Below are 22,203 nucleotides of genomic sequence, written 5' to 3' on the forward strand. Positions count from 1 at the left end.
CACACACTACCTCCCTAACTAGAGACGCTGCATTATATTCTGTCTGGAGGTATATGATTCAAACTGTATCTACTGAAACTAGAAGGGAATTACCTATTGTAAAGGTTGCCATGGAGGACTGAAGAGGAGTCTCATGGGGGTTGCCTAGTTATGATTGACAGGCTGGTTTAAAATGACACCTTAGAATAAAGGCACCCTATACACAGTGGGCAGTCACAGCTGTGGATGGAGCAGTATATAAATGGTAATGTTACAGGAAGGAGTGGAGATCTTCAGCATTATCATACTCACCAATGAGGAACACATGGGTTACAAGGTAAAACATGAGTAAAGCAGTGGTATTATACAGCTGTACCCTTGTCCTCCGGAGGTCAGAGGCCCAGTGTTACTTCTACATGTAACTCTCATGTAGAGATCCTTATTGAGCTTCCCCACACGCTGGCTTATGTGTGATGCAGAGAAGTCCTGTATTTCTCAGCTATTACCTAGAAACAGGATATAGAGCCCTTACCATTCCCGATGCAAGTCTGTAACTTTTGTGCCAGTCAGCTCTTCCAGCTCTGCCAGGGACCCTATACACACAACCTGCAACACACGGGGACAAGTTGTAAGAGACGTCTCACGTAAAACATGGCAGATTACCTACCATGTTGTTCAGGAACACACTGATAAAATTCCCTGCATGGCAAGTGGAGATCACTGATAAGGGCAGGAGTACAGAGGGATATAACCCACAGCAGCATATGCAATCTTTCCAACTGGATGTTCTGTAATACTACGAGGGCTTTTAGGCTAACCCACATGTGAAAGTATTTAGGCTACAACTTACACTAGTGTGCAAAAGTTTGGAATCGCCAAGACATTTCTTTTGAAAGAATGGACACTTTTTTTTTTTTTTTTTAAATCAAGGTACCATAAAATTTACCTGTAATTATTGTAAATACATTGATGATGCCATAACTCATTTTTATTTTATAAAACTGATCTAGTCATCAAACTTTACATTCAGCCAAGAAACCTCCAATTACAGCTTTGCATTCGTTAGTGGTCAGTATTTGAAGATATCCAGGGGAAATTTCTATCTAGGGACTTCTGTAGCCCTTCCCAGAAGTGCGACTGGCTTTTAGGGCATTTTTCCCTGACTCATTCCACAACAGTTCAAGAGGACGGAGATCCTGCGATTGGCTGGCCGGTCCATCAAAGACACTACTCCAGCTTCCTTTTTCATAACCAAATAGGTTTTGCATAACTCAGAAGTAAACAGATCAATACAGAAAGAGTCTGGCCCACATAGATGAAATGGCTATTGGAGAGAATTCTAAGGGGACGGGGTCCAGAACTCGTCAGCTAGATTGTGCTGCCCATAGCACCACTTACTGATATCCATGTTTGTGAAGTCATGGATGTAGTCATATCAAATAATACTAGGAAGTCATTGCATTGTGTTGTAGAAATTTCTTTAGTTCTTGGGATGACTTGTACTGTTCAGATGAAGCCAACCTCGCGAATTACAGAAAAATTACAGTTTCTACAGAAAGGGATTATTTAATCACTACAAAACTACTAAGTCTGCCTGTTCTCTGTCTCATTGAACAGAGGTGACTAACAGGAAACACAAACAGAACATACAGCGAGATTGTACAACTCCATTGGCTCATTTTACTAGAGGACTCAGATGATGTCGGTGTCATGTGAACAGAAAAGTAAATGACACACTCACCACACACAGTAACACCATAAATCTAACTTATCCCTTCATTCACTCCAGGAGGAACATAGCATTTCAACAATTTATGTAATTATTAAATAGAGCTTTGTGTATGTTAAAAATATATAAAACATTCTTAATACAAAAGCTCATACCACCTAACAGGCAGCCCCCAGCTACGTCATTGTCCACCAGCCTTTGTCAGGATGTTTTCCACCAAGTCCAAGAAATATCTAATTTCATTTAACATTCTAGACAAACCTCTTCAAAGTCCTCGCTGACCCACAGCGGTATTGGGGTGCCCCAGTATCGATTCCTGGATATAGCCCAGTCACGGGCATCCTTCAGCCAGTTCCCAAAACGCTTCTCTCGCACAAACTCGGGTACCCTGACAAGAGACAGAAAACAGGAACAACAAGGTGTTCAGTCTAAAGAAAACGAGGAGATGGTCTTAATTCATAAGGATTATTACGGATAGATCCACTAAGGTTTCGGCAGAATGAACCCATCCATTAGAGGATCTACCACTATGGCTGCAAGACGCTGCCTGAACACTGTAGAAAACAAACAGTTTTCTCCTTGATTTCATATAACTACAAATAGGGCTGAGCAGTTCGGTAGACTGAGATGCATTTGGCTTAGTTACAATGTATCTTCTCTGGGTTGGACAATTTACAAGCCCAGAACACAAAGTTTTCCTCTTCATTTCTAATACCAGATTCTGAAACTAGTTACAAAACTAATTAGGGAAGTAATTCAGCTGCACGGAGAGGTGCGGGAATAGGACACCCCCCAGACGGTGTAAGAAGTGGGTTAATAGTACAGCAACCTATTCTCATTCCCTCAGGATAAGCTGGGATAAAACACTGTGGCCTCCTTTTTTTGCTAGCCGATGGAATGACCCCAGGGAAGCCAAAGACGAGAAGCTAATTAGATTCGTTATTTCAATTCTTTACATCCTCCAGGGCATATTGTCCAAATCCAGACGATACTCTAAAGAGAGGAATTAAACCAAATGAACATACAGCTTACCCTACTTTTCCAAAATACAAAATATATGATCTGTAAATATAGCTGCATAACCAGCTTGTACAAGAACCAGGTAGTATAAACGGACACAGGGCAGTACATAGAGTATAGTGTGACACAGATACAGATATCTCATACACACAAATGGTTCAGAGTGGAGTGTTCACGGTATGCAGTGTCTAGTACCAAGAGAGGACAATTGATGAAACGACAATCGGGTCATGGGCGCCAAAGGCTTATTAATGCGCTTGGGGAGCAAAGGCTAGCCCGTCTGGTCCAATCCCACAGAAGACCTACTATAGACTAATATGTCACAGCTCGCAGTGCATCTTAGCTTGCTGCGTATCAGGCTGTGTATCCACAGACTCGTCAGAGTGCCCATGGTGTCCACAGCGCCTACAATGGACACGTGAGCGCCCAAACTGGACATAGAGCAATAGGATAAGATGGCCTGGTATAAAAATCGTTTAGGAATGGTTTGAAGAACATGACAGAGCTCAAGGTGTTGACTTTTCATCCAAATTTCCCCGATCTCAATCTGATCGAGCATCTGTGGGATGCGCCAGATACCACAAGACATCTTCAGAGGCCTTGTGGAGTCCATGTCCCAATGGGTCAGAGATGTTTTGGCGGCACGAGGACGATCTACACAATATTAGGCAGGTGGTTTTAATGTTGAGGCTTATGGGGGTATAAATACAAACTGTGGTTCTCCTTACCAGTAACACTGACTGTTGTTCTCTAACAGCTTCTCCACCATGTGTTCCACTCGTACAAACCAGCTGGGAACAGCTTTGTAAATAAGCGGAGTGTCTGATCTGAGGAAAGATCATGACAAGACACCGTTATCTGAGAGGAATAGGATCCTGCATTCACAGTATGATATTACAGGGTCCTCACCTCCAGCAGAACGGATAGTTGTGCTTGTAGCTGCTGCTGTGTATCAGGCGGCCTTTCTCCTTCAGTAGCTTTATAATGTTTTTATCAGCATCCTGTGGATACAGACATGATGCTCACAAGAACTGGTGTTTGTAGGAAATAAAACAATCGCTACATTTGTTAGACTTAGCAAAGAACAGAAAGAAATCATTTTTGCCTGTTGATGTTTAATCAGTGAATACCAGACAATGAAATAAGGTGCAATATTTAATTTTACATTTTTAATTGGACATTCTATAGAACAGGTGCCATGGAAGGAATATACTCTTCTGGACATACAGAGGAGGGACATGAATGTGGAATTTAGGAGAAGAATGAGACTGATGCTCCTCAGAGGCTACAAGAGATTATTCCATTGTCTTCAATAGGAGTAATCAATAAATAAATGCAATAAGGATTTACCAGTTGTAATGAAACAAACTAAAAGTCCATTAAAAAGCAGGTCCATAGCAAGAACTATATTATTCTGCAGCACAAGACAAAACCCTGAGCGATTATAGGAGAGGATCCACCTCCTAAGGTACCTTTTGCCTCCTATGTACAGATATCCACTGCTGGGAGATGAATTGCTGAAGACTTTAGCTGCAGATTCAGTGGGTCTTTAGGTGGCGCTATGTGTACTGCTTGCTCCAAAGCTCTTCACTTTATAGATAACCCTTCTACTGAAGGCTGAAAACTTTGTTTGCAAAACCCTTCTGCTAAATGCCTGGTAAAAATTAGTTATAATTTAGCCAGCACAGTGCTCTTTATACCCTATGGTGAAGCAGCGTCCCCAAAATAGGATGAATGAGAAATACATTTGTGACATTTTCAGACAGTAACAATATATGTTTAGTTTCATAGGTGTTACTCTGCCTCGTTAATACAACCTTGACATACTGTCCAGCAAAGTCAGTCACTTCCTGAGTGAAACAGCCGGATGCGTTGACGGGACACACGGGCACAGAGTCCTTCTGGATGATGTTGAAGTCCATGCAGACCCTATAGTCGTCCTGAGAGGGAAGAAAAAATATTAGCCCAGGTAAAAGCTGGCAATGAGGGCTGGGCATTACTAATGACAGATATGGACAGCGAAATTGCACAGTGGTTAGCACTGCTGCCTCATAGCGCTGGGCCATTGGTACAATACCTACCAGGGCTCTATCTGTGTGGAGTTTGTATATCCTCACCCGGTTTGTGTGTGTTTTACTGGGTGCTCTGGTTTCCTCCCACTTTTCAAAAACATACTGGTAGATTAACTGTCTTGTGATCAAATGGACTAATGTGAATAATTACATATTCTCTCTACAGCATTGCCTAAGGTGATGGGTGCTATTGAAATGAATATTATTAGTAAGTGGTCACATAATAAACAAGATGCACACTAAGCAGAACCCAGATGTTACACCGCAGCTACTGAAAGCCACGGGTCATATGTCCATCTATTCCTGTCTGACTGGTTCTCAGCAACTAGTGGAGTTACATACCCATAATCAACTAGGTCTGGAAAGTGGAAGAAGATCACAGAAAAGGCATCAGGCAAGTGTAATAGGTGGCTTTATTTTTGGTAAACGCAGGATCTCAGGATCCCACCATCTCTTTTCTAGTTTTTGCTCCTGATTACCGATGCCAAACTCTCACCAGTGAGATTTCTACTGCAATCAAATCATGACATGTGGATAAATGACACAGTGACAATCACTGCGTCAGTGACAATAAGAGCAATCACTGCTACATAGGCACAACTACCATTCCGGAACACATCACAAAAGCAGAATAATCAGCCAACTGCAAAAACGTGGCTGTGGCTTTTAATTTCACACATTTACACTTATTTCTGATGCAAACATGATGTGCTGCTGCCACCAAGTGGTGTTCAAGGAAACACATTCCCTTCATGGAATTACTGCTCTTACTCACCGCACCAAAGTATGGAGCCTGATGTACCACCCCGGTGCCTTCTTCTGACTTCACGTAGTTGTCATACAAAACTGTAAATGCTCCCTTCTCTGCTGCCTAAAAATAAGAACAACTAGTGTCAACATATATTCATAAGACGACCATTCAGCAATCGACATTTCAAAACCTGAATTGGCGCTATTAAGGCAATGCACATTTAAAGTCAGTGAGTGGAAATTAATGTGTGACTCTACAGCTTGGCTGGAATATAATATAATGGTGATATAGCATCACAATGCCACATTGATCAGGATAGTAGCCTCTGAGGCGGGGAAACACTAAATACTGATCTGCAATAGACATCTGTGGGACTGTTTATCTGAAATTACAGTTTCTTTAAGTAACTCCGTGTATTCCACATATTATCCATTTTCCTGGATAATGTGCTCACCTCTTTCCTAATGATGCAGAGAATCTGGGATAAATCAAGTTATTAGTCATATCCCAACAACAATATTCTAAAACGGGGCACAAATTTGATAGTACATGTCCCCAAAGGGGCTGCAAGAACAACATCATCATCATGAAAATATAACATCACACAAAAAGAAAACTAGAGCGTCAAGGGTAGGTGCCTGGTGTCTCCAAATGGACCAAGGGAAATTAATTTAACGCAAGTATAAAATAAAAAAGAGGATTTTTATACTTCCGATAAATCTGTTTCTCTGATTCCCTCTAGGTGACACTGCTACCATTGGGTTTTATGAGGGGACACAGGAGTTGGCACTTAGATAATTAACTGTTTAATATAACTGTTGACAGAACTATTCTCCTCTGCAACCCCTGTTGCTCCTCAGTGTTATTGAAAAGCCCCAAGGAAGGTAACCAGAAACAACTTGCAACCAGCCAATAGCAGTAGAGTGGAAAGGGAGGAGACGCAGGGTCCCCCAGATGGAATCAGAGAAATGGATTTATCGTAAGTATAATTATCCTCTTCTCTCTTTCATCCAATCAGGAGAACACTGCTACCATGGGGACATTCCAAAGCAACCCCCTAAGGGAGAGAATGCTCCTTCGACCCAGCATGTAGAACCTTACAGCCAAATCTCACATCTGGAGACACAAAAACAGAACAGTTTCCGCTGAATTCCAGTTGCATGCAGCCCAAGAAACCCCCACATCCAGACACAGGCTGAACTGAATTACCATAATTCTGCCCGATTGTGGATATTGTCCACCTGGTGATGGTCTGTTATATAGCTGGTCAACTCCTCGTTAGCCTTGTACAAAACAAAGGAGAATCCCGTCTGACTTTCTGGCCTTCAACATGATATTGACCACTCTGGAAGACAAATCCCTGAACCTCATGAGCCACGGCGTTAAAGCCATCCAAGGAAGGTCCAGGTGCTGAAAGGGACCCTGTAGCAGGAGGTCATCACGAGGAGGCAGATGCCACCCCAAATCCCCCTGTCATGTGCACTACATCTTTGTATAAGGTCTGACGGGGCATTCAGGAACACAGGAAGCCCTCTCTGCTCTAGCCAACAGAGAACCAGAGGGTGCATCCTGATGTGTGTGTGGGCAGGAGGGATCCCAAGCGGAAATCCCATCCACCGCGCACGCCATGGTTTCCCTTGTCCTGAAACAGAACCTGGGGCACTTGACTGTTGCGGTACAACTCCATGAGGTCCACATCTGGAAGACCCTACCTCTGGACCAATCAGCGGAATTTCTTTGGATGGAGAGACTACTCCCCTGGCAGCATGTCTACTGAGAAAGTCTGCCTCCCAATTTTCCACACCCAGGAAAACACTACTGATACTGTCGGGATGAACTGTTCCGCCCAGGACAATATCTGGGTCGCCTTTCACCCTTCTGGACTCCTCGTGCTGCCTGCCAATTGACATACGCCGTGACATTGCTCGACTGATGGTGCGACTGAGCCCCCTGTAGTGCTGGCAAATGGCACAGAACTTTAAGATGATTGGAGGCAGCAGTGAAAGACAAAGGCTCACCAGCCCTGAAGACCAGCATCTATGGTGACCAATATCCAGGACCACAGGGCAAAGGACCTGCCCACCATCAAGTGATCCGCCACCAATGGAGAGTCTTGGAGACAACTTGAGCATCTGAGAGGTCAGCTAGACATGGGATCCCGAACAGTTTGACAATAGGTACCACAATGTAACCGACCATACGGGAGAGTTTTGAAGGTGGAGACCATCTTCTCCACCAGCTTCATATGGTGGAGGATGGAAGGGCCACTCCACTCATGATTCTCCTCACCGTGGCCTTAAGAGAGTGCACCTTGTCATTTTGGAAGAAAGCCTACTGCGCTCCGTTCAAGATAAGGCCAAAGAACACCATTCGCCAGGGAACCAACTGGGAAGTTCAGGATCCACTAGTGTTGTTCCAGCACTTTTATGGTCCGTGAAAGATTGAGCTGGTTCTGATCAGGTCCTAACTTTATGAGGAAATCGTTCCGATAGGGGACAATGCATACTCCCAAGGAACATAACCATGCAGCTATGATCTTAGAAAAGACCTGTGGAAAGGCCAAAAGGAAGAGCCCTAAATTGTCCTTCCCAGATAGGCACTTGGAGAGAAGCATCTTGGATGTCAATGGAGGTCAGGAATTAATCCGTTGATCACTCACCTCAAGGACCCCATGCGAAACATGTTCACCCGGAGATGTAGATTTACAGCCTTCAGGTTTAGAAAGGGACGAAAGGAGCCATCAAGTTTGGGAATCGGAAAGAGGTTTGAATAGAAACCTCTACCCCGTCAGGACCTGGTAGATGACTCCCGCAGAAAGAAATGATTGATTGGAACAGCCAATCTTTTCCCTTTGTCATGCAGAAGCATGATGGAAAAGTGGCCGACCTTCAAGGTCTATCATGTAACTCCACTGCATAATCCCAGTGATCCACTACTCTTGAAAGTAAGCCACCCATTGATCTCGGGACAAGAGCAGGCATCAACCCACTCCCGCGAGGTGGGGAGGAACCCCGTCAGGCTACAGGCTTGTCAGGTTTTGTAGATCTTGAACGCCTCAGGAAATAGGAGTACTTGCCCCTCAGAGTGACCTCTGAATAGCCCACGTGTGGTCGAGTCACCTCGAAAACGGCCAACGGAACAATCCAAACCTAGGTCGCCATGGTTTGCATTAACAGGAAGGAAGGTGCTCTTAGTCTGACCGATCATGTCATCCAGCTGCGGACCAAAAAGTACCAAGCCCGCATAATTAAATGATTGCAAGGACTGCTTTGATTCTACATCAGCATCCCAGGAACACAGCCACTCAGTCCTCCTGGCTGAACTTACAAAATTGGGTAAAGGTGTGAACAAAGGATTAGGTAGACGCCTGACAGCTGCTCATTCGAGGTGCCATGCCAAGCCTGAAGATTCTCAGGAACTGGCTGCCCTGCCGTAACATAAACCTGACAAATTACAACCATAATCCACTGAGCAAGTGTTAGTTTAGAGGCTGGACAGCCCCATTTGTGCGCATCAGAGCACCAAAATATCCTCAGTCTTGTGCACTTCTTGGGTCCTACGCAAATAAGTACACAAAGCTCTGACCAAATCCAAAGAACAAAGAGGCCTCATCCTCTGAAAACCGACACCTGGTCAGTGACGGGATGACAATACCCTGACTAATGTGATACCAGGACACCACCTTAGGAAGGAAGGTAAGTTTGGTCCTCATGAACAATTAGAAGAGGAGACTTACAGGATAAAACTGCCAGCTCTGAAACTCTTCTAGCCATAGAAATGGGCAAAAGGAAGACAGTCTTCCACATAAGGAGTTTCAAGTCCAGAGAGTCCAAGGGTACAAATGGGGAATGCTGCTAAGCTTACCGCCCCATTTCCCTTCTCCCATTTGCCTCCAAAATACTCGAGAGACTTGTCTGCAACCGTCTCTCCACCTACCTCTCTGAACACTCCCTCCTTGACCCTCTCCAATCAGGCTTCCGCCCCCTCCATTCCACTGAAACTGCCCTGGCTCAAGTTACGAACGATCTCCTCTCGGCTAAAGCCATGGGCCACTACTCCCTCCTGATTCTCCTTGACCTCTCAGCGGCCTTTGACACCGTTGACCACCCCCTCCTGCTTCACACCCTTCAGTCCATTGGTCTCTCCGGTATCGTCCTCTCCTGGTTCACCTCTTACCTTGCCGACCGTTCCTTCTCTGTTTCCACCTCTGATTCTCTCTCCCCTTCTTCCTCCCTTCCAGTCGGGGTCCCTCAGGGCTCTGTCCTTGGACCCTTACTATTCTCACTAAACACCTCTTCTCTGGGTGCACTCATCAGCTCCTTCGGCCTCAAGTACCACCTTTATGCTGATGACACTCAACTCTACCTTTCCTCTCCTGATCTCTCTCCCTCCCTTCTTTCCAGGGTATCCGCATGCCTCTCTGCCATCTCCTCCTGGATGTCCTCTAGATTTCTTAAACTCAATCTTGCTAAAACTGAACTCATTGTCTTTCCTCCCTCTCGTACCTCCTTCCCCTCTGACCTCTCCATCACTGTTGACAACTCATCTATCTCCCCTGTTCCCCAACTCCGCTGCCTAGGTGTCATCCTCGACTCCTCCCTCTCCTTTGCCCCTCACATTCACTCTCTCGCCAAATCCTGCCGTTTGCAGCTTCGCAACATTGCCCGCATTCGGCCCTTCCTCTCCCAGGATGCCACCAAATCTCTCGTCCACTCTCTGATTATCTCCCGCTTGGACTACTGCAACCTTCTCCTTATCGACCTCCCCCTCTCTCATCTCGCTCCCCTTAGATCTGTACTTAACGCCGCTGCTAGGCTTATTTTCCTCTCTCGCCGTTCCACCTCTGTATCCCCACTCTACCAAGCCCTTCACTGGCTCCCCTTCCCCTACAGAATCCTTTTCAAGCTCCTCACTCTGACTTACAAGGCCCTCGCCTACTCCACTGCTCCCTACATCTCTAACCTTATCTCTATTCACACTCCCTCCCTCTCACTGCGATCGTCCAACGATCGTCGCCTCTCTTCCCCTCTGATTACCTCCTCTCATGCACGTATCCAAGACTTCTCCCGCGCCGCTCCCCTCCATTGGAACAAGCTCCCTCGCTCCATCAGAACTTCAACTAATCTGTCCTCTTTTAAACGAACATTAAAAACCCACCTTTTCCTTAAAGCCTTCCAGTCTCATGCCTAAACTCCCACCGGTCGGCTACCTCTCTTTCTCATCCCTTCTTCCCTTCTCCCCCTTCCTCCCGTCTCTCCGTCTCATCCATGTGTCTGTCTGTCTTCCCCTCCCTTTAGATTGTTCGCTCCTTTGAGCAGGGCTCTCCTACCTTCTGTTTCCATCACTTTTAACTGCGCTCTCCAGCTACTCAGCTCACCTCCTCTCAGTCCCTCTGCCCTGTCTCCTCTCGCTTCTCTCCGCTCCCCTCAGTGACTCTCAACCTGTCATCCGTGCCCACCCTCTTGGGCCATAGTTACCTGCCTGTACTCACTTTTCCCCTCCCTCCCTCTCTTTCATGCTGTGCCTGAGCCCCCAGAGTTATAGTGCTTACTGTTACTTGTACTGTGCCATTGTTTGTCCTTGTACGGCGCTACGGATACTTTGTGGCGCCCTATAAATAAAAAATAATAATAATAATAATAATAATAATAATAATAATAATAATAATAATAATAATAATAATAATAATAATAATAATCATTCAACACCAGGTTTAAATCCAAAGGAGCTACTGTAAGAATATATGGGGGTTGTATATGAGGCACCCCCTGCAAGACTGTCTGAACATCTGGCATTAGAGTCATATTTGACAGCGTCCAGCCTTCCTTTCATACGAGACAATATATATCTTCTAGGTCAGATGATAATTTATCTATATTTTTAGTCTGAAATTTGGTTTGCACCACACGCTCAGACAATCCTTTAGCTTGAAGTGTCATGGCTTTAACAGCCATGCCGTTAAAGCCAGATGTTCTAAAAAAATTCCAACACATTCTTTGAAAGCTTGGGTTCCTCCAAGGTCCAAAGACACTGGAAGCAGGCATGAAGAAACACAGCTCCCCAAGAACAAAGGCTGACATGCATGCAAGGTCCAACCTGGTGAGATACATCAGGTATTGTGGTGAACAAACCATTGACCCCGAAAGAGTAGACTGGCTCCAACCACAGCAGAACCTGGATGGGTAAAACGCCTGTCATGTCATCTGCTTGGCAGAAGACTCTGCAAACCACTCCTGTAGGCTTGCCACCTAACAAGCCCTAAGAAAGCTGTTCAGATCAGCGTTTCAATGCCTTGTTCACCCATGCATAGGCCAACGTGGGCCTTAAGTACATTTTTGTGGTGGCAAGAGCCTTCTTAAGAATGCATTCGACTTTACGGTCCAGACCATCCTTAAGCGTGGCTGCACTAGGAATGGGGATGGTAGGTGTCTTTCACAACCACGTTACAGGAGTATCATAAGAGGCGTTTCCCATTTACCAATATCTTTAGAGGGAAGAGAATAACAGGACAGCAGCCTCAAACTTCTGGTCCGGCGAGTTCCAATCCTCATTCAACAAATCATCCACCTTGGAGGAAGAAGGAAGAAGGAAAATAAGAGTGCTTTTCGAACTCCATTTAAACAGAGCAAGCTCCACAGTCTCAGCGACTGCTACCTCTGGGATGTCTAACACCTTGCACACAGCCCGTATCCATCCCGACGGTCAGAGGTGACTTTCTCCCAGAGGGGAGTCCAACACATCTGACGTAACAAGCACTTCGCCCTCCTGCTGGTAAGATCAGTCAGTCACAATCTGACACTAGGCCATGTACCGAAGTCACTACACCTCTGACCCAAGCAGCTTCCTCCGAGACTACAGCCACAGGACCATGGCCTGGCACTACAGGTGCTGAATGCACCAGACTCCCAGAGGTGCCCGAGGGAACCTGGGAAAGACCGTCCCACTATTGGAACGGACTAGCTAAACTATCTCAGCCATAGATTTGGCTACAGACCTAGCCCAGGCAGCCTCCGCTTTGGTACCTCTGATCCACTGCTCCTAGCTGCACACAGCTGTCCATGTTGTGCACTGTATCAATGTCAACCGCCATTATGGCAAGACCACTGATGCCACTCTGGAACACACAGATAAAACTAAATAAATAAATTGCAAAATAAAAGAAAAAAAAACAAAAAAAAAAACGAGACCCTGCCTCGCTGGGGCACTGAACTAAACTGAAGGCCTATCAGGAAAGGGGTTCTAGAGGGGGAGGAGTTACAGTGAACTGTTAAGTCTTAAAGTGCCCGCATGCCTACAATATATTCCAATGTACCTGGTGTTCCCCAATGGATGCAGGAGAAAAAGGAGGGCAACACAATGAGGGAGAACTGTATTACTTTCCCTGCTACTGGATGCAGATCTATTTCAGGTGGAGAAAGTGGAAAGACACATGAGGTAAGAATTGTCAGATAAAATACACAGTTTGTACCTTAGCAAAATAGTCAAACAATGGCTTATACTTCTTTCCCTTAAGGTTAATGCCAGGAAACCTGTTGGAGAGAACAGAAATTAAATATGAAGGTCATCTCTCTTACAATGTTTATTATACATGTGTTGAGATACAGTACTGTAGGGAAAATACAATTTGTGCAGGATGTAATTAGTAAGACAACAATGCTCATTTCTGAGCGACTGACAAACACAAAAACCAGCACCAAAGACAAAAGGTCAGCAAAGAATACATCAATTTAACTTCTGTTAAAACGCATTAGAGAAGAGGATCCTGGTACCTTTCCAAAATATCATATTCATTTTCACTCTTGTACAAAGTGGACAGTCTGGCCTCCATCAGTATATAGAGGTTTCCATTGGATTTATCTAGGAAAGTAAGAGGTTATACTGTATGTAGCAGATTCGCTGGAGTTGTAAAGGGAGAACTGACAAAAACAGTTTCATTGTTTCTCACCTCTCAGCTTGATGTAGATCAATTCTGGATTAACACAAAGAGCCAAATTGCTGGGGAGGGTCCACGGGGTGGTTGTCCAAGCCACAAGTGAAACGGTTGGGTCTTCCAGTAATGGGAAAGTGACTATTACAGAGGGATCCTGAACATCCTGAGATAGACAACAAAGATAGTAAGAGCTCTTGGAAAGAAGAGAGGGTCTCAGCCAGCTGTGGCCTCTTACCATAGTAAAGTCTTCACCACATTATCTTGTCATCAATTACAGTCCTGAATGGTTCTATACCTCACACCTTGAAATTATTATAAAGGAGATATCTGGAATGCAATCTATACCTTGTAGTTCTGGTGGGATTCGAAGTTGGACAGAGGAGTATTACACGCAGTCGAGAATGGCATGACCTTAACGCCTCGATACACCAGTCCTTTATCATACAGCTGTTTGAACACCCACCTGAGTTCCAAAGAGAAACAGCAGTTAAAAACAAATAGCCATGTAGGGCGTGGAATGGGGAGGCTGAGTAAGATGGATTCCAGAGGTTAGACAGGATGTGAAAGGGGAAAGCACAACTCTGACTGTGATTGCAGAAACACAGAGTTTCTTAGCTCTGGTCTTTCAGGAATATCCCTGTGCTTACTCATAAATCTCAATAAGTTAGAGGTCCAGATTAATCTGCATGCTGCAGTAATAAGAGGATTCTTACTCACCGTAAAATCTGTTGCTTTGACTCCATTAGGGGCCAGTGCGAGACATTGGGTGCGCAGTGTTCCCCAATGGAGTCAGAGAAAAAAATTTTACGGCGAGATAAAATCCTCTTTTCTCTTTCCCACCATTAGGGGACACGGCGAGACATTGGGAACATACCAAAGCTGCCTCTAAGGGAGGGATTGCTCTGGAACGGTTGCGTGCAACACCTTGCAGTCAAAGCTCGCCTCACTGGATGCAAAGTCCTGCAACCTTTAAACACTGGAGAAGGTTTGAACAAATGACCACGTTGCCACCCTGCACATCTGCTGTACCTAAGCACTATGACGTGCCACCCAAGAAATACTCACCGCCTAGGCAGAGTGAGCTTTCAGTCACCTGAACAGGCTGAGAGGCACGCACAGATACCATCCGACAGGTGGAAGTGAGCCAGCGGGCAAAAGACTGATCTGAAGTTGGCCAGCCCCGCTATTGAGCATCGAAGCGGAAGAAGAGTTCATTAAATCTTATGGACAGAGGCCATGTGGTCAACCCAGCACCGAAGAGCACAAACCACCTCCAACGGAGGTAAAGTGTCATCCGAAAAGGAAGAATAACAGAATGCTGAGACCACAATCTCCTAATTCAAGTGGAACTTGGACACTACCCTCAGAACAAAGAAGGCCTGGTGCGAAGCACCGCTATATCCTCATGGAAAAAAAAAGAATGGAGGAGTGCAACCAGCCTCCCCAACACAGACACCCTTCGATGTCCAAAAGGAACACCTCCTTCCATGTGAGATGACTTAAATCCACAGAATCCAGCGTTTCAAAAAGGGACCAAGGCAAACGCTCTGAGCATCAGATTGAGATTCCATGGCTCCATAGGATGAAAGGGGCTGAACCTGAAGAACCCTTGAAGAAAAGTTTGAACATCTCCAGAGTCTGCCAACCTGCACTGAAATAGATGGAGATCACCGAGACCTGCACCCTGAAGGAACCAAGGCGGAGTACCTTATCCAGACTGGCCTGTAAAAAGGAAAGCAACCTAAGGAGCCAGAACTGGAATGTGTAAAGACCCTGAGATTCACATCAAAAGCTGTACATCTTCCAGACCCGATGATAATGGCTGAAGAAGATGCCCTATAGGCTTTATTCAAGGTACCAACCACCTCATGCGCAAAAATACCTCTGGCCCTAAGACAGCCATGCTGTCAAAGCTAGACGATCGAAAGAGTGACAAAGAAAAAGCCCTTGAACCAGAAGATCTGGTCGCATTGGTACACTGAAGGAAGGCGCCGCCGCCAGCCACAGAATGTATGAGAACCTTACCTGCGAGGTCATGAGGAGCTACCAGAATTTTTAACTTCCTGTTTAGCAGCCGTGAGGGCATGGTAATTGGATGGAACAGGTGCTCCAGCCGGAAGTGCCACGGAATCGTTATGGCATCGGAGAATCCCCCCTGAGGATATCTTGACTTTGAGCAATAAAAGGGGGACGTGAAAAATCAGTATAGACGCCCTGAGGACTAAGTCCGGAGTGCCCCAACGCTGCACCAGAACAAAGACGTCTCCGTCGAGGGAACATTCTCCTGGGTGAACAGCCTGCCTACTGAGAAGTCGGCCTCCCATTTTTCCACGCCAGGGATAAAAGTGCCCCATATTATGGGAACATGACGCTCCGCCCAAGCTCTAATCCTGGCCGTATCTCACATTGACATCAAGCTAAGTGTTCACCCTGATGAACGAGATACGCCACAGCCGTGGCATTGCCTGACTAAATCCTTAGAGGTTTCCTGGTCAGGAACTGCTGGGCCTGAAGCAACACCCTATGCAGCGTAAAGCTCCAGGACATAGATTTGGAAGAACCGTTTCCTGAGAGGACCAAAGACCTTGGAACCTGAGGGATCCTATTACAGACCAGGGTCCAGGGATGAAACTACTGGCCTCTTTCCAGACTGTGTTTGGTAACCACCATGAGAGGGATAGACAAATGGGTTTGGACAGAGATGATATGTCCAAATGTCCGTAGGAGCCAGACCCCTTTTAAAGAATCTCCCTCTGGAGAGGTCGAGAGTGGAATTGCGTATATGGTACTGCCTTGAACACAGATACCATGGTTCCCAGAAGCTTCATGCAACTGAAGAGAAAAATTCTCTCCGCGCCAGGACAAAACTGGTCCTGTACTGAAGTGAGAGGACCTTGTCCTCCGGTAGGAAGACCCTTTGGGTCAAATCTATAAGAGGCCCAAGAAACGCATCTGCTATGCCCGATTGAGCGAGAATTTAGGTAGGTTCAGAACCCAGCTATGCTCTTCCAGAACTTGTTGGGGACACAGAGAAGCTGCCGGAGCCTTCAGAAGGAGGTCGTCCAGATAGGGTTTTATTGTGACTCCCTGGGAGCGCAGTCGCCCAGCCATGAGTCATTACCTCAGAAACACTTGAGGCCCGGTGTCAAGACCGAAGGGCAGTACCCTGATCTGGAAGTGAAAATTCTGTACAGCAAAGTGAAAAAGACACTGGTGCATGTAAGAAGACCTCCTTGAATTCTATTAAGGCCAGGAACTCTCCCTGTTCCCTGCCTGCAATGACTGTGTGCAGGGAGGACATGCAAAACCAGAGAACTGCGACTTGCCTTCGAGAATTTAAGCCGGCCTAGAGGCTCGTTGCCTAAATGTACCTCTGCCTGTACTATATGATCCTCAGGGAGCCGAGGAGTGACCACTCGATGGGGCACCCCGACCCCAGACAAGGGAACGAAAGGGTTGAAACCGTCCCTGTCGTGGCCTGGTGGAGCTGACAAAAAGAGAGGTACCCTTAGATACTAGTCTGTAATTCTGCAAAAGTGATTGGAACGTCATCCAGGAATCCTCTGGCTAACTGCTCTGACCATAGCTGGATGGCTTTATTAATCCAAGTTATAAACATGTTGGATGTAAACAAACTGCCTGTCGCCACTTAAGCTGAACGAAGGACCAGGTCACCCTTCTTGTTAGGGGGGCCCCTAGAGACAACCCCCCAGGGGTCTCTGCCCATTTAACCAATTCCTCTACCGGAAGAGGATAATGCGATTTAATCTGCCCAGCCTGAAATTTTGTATATTTGGCTTCTGCCAAGAATCAGACACCATGACCATCATCTGAGTAAAGGGTCATCTAAATAGGGCTAGTGCGGATGGGGCCGCAGGCTCAAGTTCCGCAAAGCCTAAAGTGAGTCTGATGCTTAGGCTGAGGTTATCCACTCTGTGGGTGGATGTGGAATCCTCAAAGTTAATAGTGTCTTCCTCTGTAAATCAAGATCCATCTAGCCATCCTCAGCTGAGGAATGAACCAAATCCTGATCCTGACCTTGAACCACTTCTGAAAAAATATTATGCTTACCCCTGTGAGCTGGCGAGCACATGTGCCCCTGTCACTAGCACCCTGAGACAATTTGCTCTAAAACAATTCTGTCCCCTTCAAAACCTTCAAAACATAAAGACAAAAAGCCCAGCTATTTGCATCAAAAGTAACAATTAGATAATGTGCTATCAGATAGGAGAGGCACAGAGAGGTCACAGTTTAGAGCGTTGTGTGTAGCTGTAACGAGAGTCCTGTAATGGCTACCGTAATGAGGAAGCCCGCAAAGGAAACAAGAAGAGGGAAGTTCCGCCCCCATGACCACCTCTTCAATGGCCGCCTCCATGCGCAGACTAACCGCCGATACCAAGTATGGCCATGGCTGGTATGACACTACGCTGCAGAAAATAATAGGAAACACGCTGCTTGGAATACTCTCTGTAGACCTGGGCACTGTTATACAGTGCAACCGCTGTCGGTGCCCCTGCAGCGGTAGCGCTCTTTGCCTAGGGGATCTGCCGGCAAGTCCATCGGAGGAGGAGAGGCTGTAAGCTTCACTCCCATCCGACACTATCAGATCCCAATGCGGCCCTCTAGGCAGCTCTGATTAGTGTACCCAGTCTATGCTCATTCTATCTAGCTGATGGTAACGCGACTGTCGGCAATGGTGAGGGAAGCGGTCATGCTTCTCTCCCCTGTGCAGAGATCCAGAGTAAAGGAAGCCAATTTGGGTGTACACTCCTCTGGGTCTTTTACAAGGGGTCCCTGCGCTGCACCTGTAAGAGGAGAAAAAATAAAACCGTGAGAAAACTATTTCTAACTATAGTATAGACAGGAGCCTATACAAACGTGTCCTATCTCCTAGGCACTTACAAAAAACTGAGGCCTGAGCAGGAGAGGAGGGGCATTGTAGAGGGGGAATGTGGGGTTCAAACATGTATAAGTGCCTAAACTCCTAATCCCACCTACTATACCCAATGTCTCGCAGTGTCCCCCAATGGTAGGAAAGAGAAAACAAGATATTTAAACTCCCCGTAAAATCCCTCTCGTAGTCCATTGAGGGACGCTGCTAGACATAGGAGTATAGTAAGTGGTCCCAAGAGTCAAGGAACCTAAACAAAAAACTTGTGAGTGTAGCTCCACCTTTACTAAACCCCTCCCACAGAAAAGAGTATCCAGTTTTTGTATAACAAAGGAGGGCCGAATAAAAGTTAACCAAAAACAAACAACACAGTCAACCCAACACACACTACAAAGCAAGGGTGGGCGCGCAGTGTCCCCCAATGGACTACGAGAAAAGAGGATTTATGTACTTACGTTAAATCCGTTTCTCCGATTCCCTCTGGGGGACACTGCTTACCATGGGTTGTGGAGGGAGCTTGGGGAGTTGGCACCTAACTAGTTAACTTTAGTACTGCCGACAGACCCCTCTCCTCTACAATCCCCCTGCCCCCTCTTGTTCAGTTAATCAAAAAGCCCAAGGAGAAAAGGCCAGTCAAACAAGAGCACACAGAAAAACAGCAGAAGGGAGGGATCGCAGTGTCCCCCAGACGGAATCAGAGAAACGGATTTAACGTAAGTACATAAATCATCTTTTCTCTTTCATCCAGTCTGGGGGACACTGCTTACCATGGGGACGTTCTAAAGCAGCCCCCTAAGGGTGGGACTACTCTGAAAATCCCGCTCGTAAAGCATTACGAGTGAAGTTTGCATCCGCAGATGCAAATACATTGAATTGGTAGAATTTTGTAAAGGTGTGGACAGAGGACCAGGTGGCTGCCCTGCAAAGCTGGTCTGCAGAAGCCCCATTTCTCGCTGCCCCAGACGCCCCTACCGATCTGGTGGAATGGGCCGTAAGTCTCTCCGGCACAGGACGGTTAGCCTTTATGTAAGCTTGCCTAATGGTCGCCGTAATCCATCTTGCGATGGACTGTTTTGAGGCTGGCCAGCTTCTCTTATTAGCATCATAAAGAACAAACAGGGAATCCGTACGTCTAATCTGAGAAGGTCTTGACATAAATGCGCAGAGCCCTAACCACATCTAACTTTTCCATAGACTGATGATCCGACTGGGAAGTAGATGAAAAAACCGGAACTACAATTTCCTGGTTAAGATGGAAAGCCGAAACTACTTTTGGAACGAAAGAAGGGAGGGTTCTTAACACCGCTCTGTCCTCAAGGAAAACCAAATATGGTTCCCGACAAGACAAAGCTCCTAATTCTGAACTCTTCGAGCAGATGCGTTAGCCAAAAGAAAAAGGACCTTCCAGGTCAACCACTTCAATTCTGCCACATGTAAAGGCTCAAAGGGGGGCCCCTTAAGCATATCCAGTACCAGGTTGAGATCCCATGGTGCTGTAGGCGGAACATAGGGAGGCTGAATATGCAAGACTCCCTGGAGAAAAGTCCTAATATCTGGCAAATCTGCTAATTTCATATGAAAAAATACTGAAAGTGCCGATACCTGGACTTTTAGGGAACCTAACATAAGACCTGCTTCCAGGCCATCCTGAAGGAAAGCTAACAAGCGAGGGAGGCGAAAGGAGGACAAGTGGCATGTCCTATTTTCGCACCATCTAATGTAGGCTCTCCAAATCCGGTGATAGATGCGAGCTGAAACTGGCTTCCTAGCTCGCATCATAGTGTTCACCACGCTGGGAGAAAAAACCTCTAACCCTCCAGAGGCTGGCTTCAACAGCCATGCCGTTAAACTGAGCTGAGGTAAATTCTGGTGACGGAAGGGACCCTGCAGAAGAAGGTCGTCTCGAGACGGAAGACGGAACCCCGGTCCTTCCACCACAGATATTATGTCTGCATACCAGACTCGGCGCGGCCATGAGGGAGCTACTAGAATTACTGGCAGACCGCCCTGCCTTACTCGTCTGAGAACGCGAGGAAGCATGGGAATCGGAGGAAACAGGTATCCCATCCTGAACTCCCATGACAACGTCATGACGTCCACTGCCACCGCTAAGGGGTCTCTTGCCCTTGCGCAAAACCTGAGGACATTCCTGTTGTGTCTGGAGGCCATGAGGTCTATGTCCGGAAGACCCCACCTCTGAACCAGAGACTGAAAGACTTCTGGATGGAGTGACCATTCCCCCGGCATCATCTGGTTGCGACTTAGATAGTCTGCTTCCAAATTGTGTATTCCTGGAATGAATACTGCCGATATTGCTGGAACATATTGTTCTGCTCAAATCAAGATCTGAGCTGCAATCTTCATTGCAGCTGCACTCCTGGTTCCTCCCTGTCTGTTGATATATGCCACAGCCGTGGCATTGTCGAACTGAACCCTGACAGGGTGGCCCTGGAGGAGGGTCTGGCCTCCCCTGAGGGCCAAAAGAATAGCCTTCAGTTCCAACACGTTTATAGATTGGTCGGTTCAGGAATCGGCCCTAAGGCCCTGGAGCCGGAGGTGTAGGATTACCGCCCCCCAACCATTCAGGCTGGCGTCTTTCGTGGCTATGATCCATGAACATGGAGAGAAGGATCTGCCTACTGTCATGTGATCCTGAATCAGCCACCACTGGAGTGATTCTCTCGTCCTCGGGGATAGAGAGATCCTCGGGAGATCTAGGCGTAGGTGGGATCCTGACCATTTTGTCAACAGATCCCACTGTAAACAACGAGAGTGAGCTCGACCAAAAGGAATGGTCTCGAAGGAGGCCACCATCTTTCCAAGCAGTCGCATGCACAAGTGGATTGAGGGGCTGGGAGAATACAAGACCTGGGATGTTATGCTTTGAATTGAAGCGATCTTCTCGATAGGCAGGAACACCTTTTGCTGGCTGGTGTCCATAATGAGGTCTAGGAAAACCATGCGTTGACACGGAACCATCTGGGATTTTTTTAAGTTGATCAGCCATCCGTGGCCCTTGAGAACCGCCAAGGTAAGGGACAAGTGATAACACAAGCAATTCTCTGAGGAGGATTTGATGAGCAAGTCGTCCAGATAAGGCACGACCTGAACTCCTAGAAGGTGAAGACGCGCTGCCATCACCGACATGATCTTCGTAAAAACCCTTGGCGCAGTGGAGAGGCCGAAGGGGAGGGCTCGAAACTGATAATGGGAAGATCCCACTGTGAATCTGAGGAGGGACTGATGGTCGCTCCAAATGGGAACGTGGAGGTATGCATCTTTTATGTCTATGGAAGCCATAAATTGATCTTTCTCCAAACCGTTTACTGACCTCAGAGATTCCATCTGAAATCTGTCGACCTTTAAGTGTACATTGAGGCCCTTTAGGTTTAAGATGGGTCGTAAGGAGCCGTCCGGCTTCTTGACAAGGAACAGGTTTGAATAAAACCCCTGTCCCTTTTGGTAGTCTGGGACCCTGCAGATAACTCTCTGCGAAAGAAGAGAGGCGACACAATCCTGTATTGCCCGTCTTCTTGTTGGATCTCGGGGTAGAGGGGTTACGAAGTAACGATGAGGTATGGGGCCCAGCAGGTCTATCCTGTACCCCCTTGATATAATGCCCCGAATCCAAGAGTCTTGGGAGGACGCTGCCCACTGTTTCTGAAACAAAGACAGACGACCCCCCACTGGCTCCCCCTCCAGGAGAACCGAGTGGTCGTCAGGACGCAGGCTTCTCCTGGTTCTTGGGAGTCCTGGCCGAAAACGAGGATCTCCCCTTAGAAGAGGAGCCTCGAGCATTAGGCTGTTTACCTCTAAATGACTGTCCTCTAG

At 46.6% G+C, this 22,203-nt stretch overlaps 1 protein-coding gene across 1 annotated transcript in view; it reads right to left on the minus strand.

Annotated features, from left to right (window-relative positions):
- The window catches only part of IARS1 (isoleucyl-tRNA synthetase 1), a 67,487-nt gene that overhangs the window by 30,661 nt on the left and 14,623 nt on the right, over nucleotides 1–22,203 (minus strand). Inside the window, exons 6-15 of the mRNA XM_075183961.1 lie at nucleotides 13,827–13,944; nucleotides 13,497–13,644; nucleotides 13,321–13,408; nucleotides 13,020–13,080; nucleotides 5,576–5,671; nucleotides 4,546–4,668; nucleotides 3,638–3,729; nucleotides 3,457–3,555; nucleotides 1,970–2,096; nucleotides 512–585 (exon numbers count right to left, since the gene is read on the minus strand). Coding sequence (XP_075040062.1) covers nucleotides 512–585; nucleotides 1,970–2,096; nucleotides 3,457–3,555; nucleotides 3,638–3,729; nucleotides 4,546–4,668; nucleotides 5,576–5,671; nucleotides 13,020–13,080; nucleotides 13,321–13,408; nucleotides 13,497–13,644; nucleotides 13,827–13,944 — 1,026 coding nt within the window. The remainder of the gene's footprint in view (nucleotides 1–511; nucleotides 586–1,969; nucleotides 2,097–3,456; nucleotides 3,556–3,637; nucleotides 3,730–4,545; nucleotides 4,669–5,575; nucleotides 5,672–13,019; nucleotides 13,081–13,320; nucleotides 13,409–13,496; nucleotides 13,645–13,826; nucleotides 13,945–22,203) is intronic.

The sequence above is a fragment of the Mixophyes fleayi genome, chromosome 8 (assembly GCF_038048845.1).
Source record: "Mixophyes fleayi isolate aMixFle1 chromosome 8, aMixFle1.hap1, whole genome shotgun sequence".
Taxonomy (NCBI): domain Eukaryota; kingdom Metazoa; phylum Chordata; class Amphibia; order Anura; family Limnodynastidae; genus Mixophyes; species Mixophyes fleayi.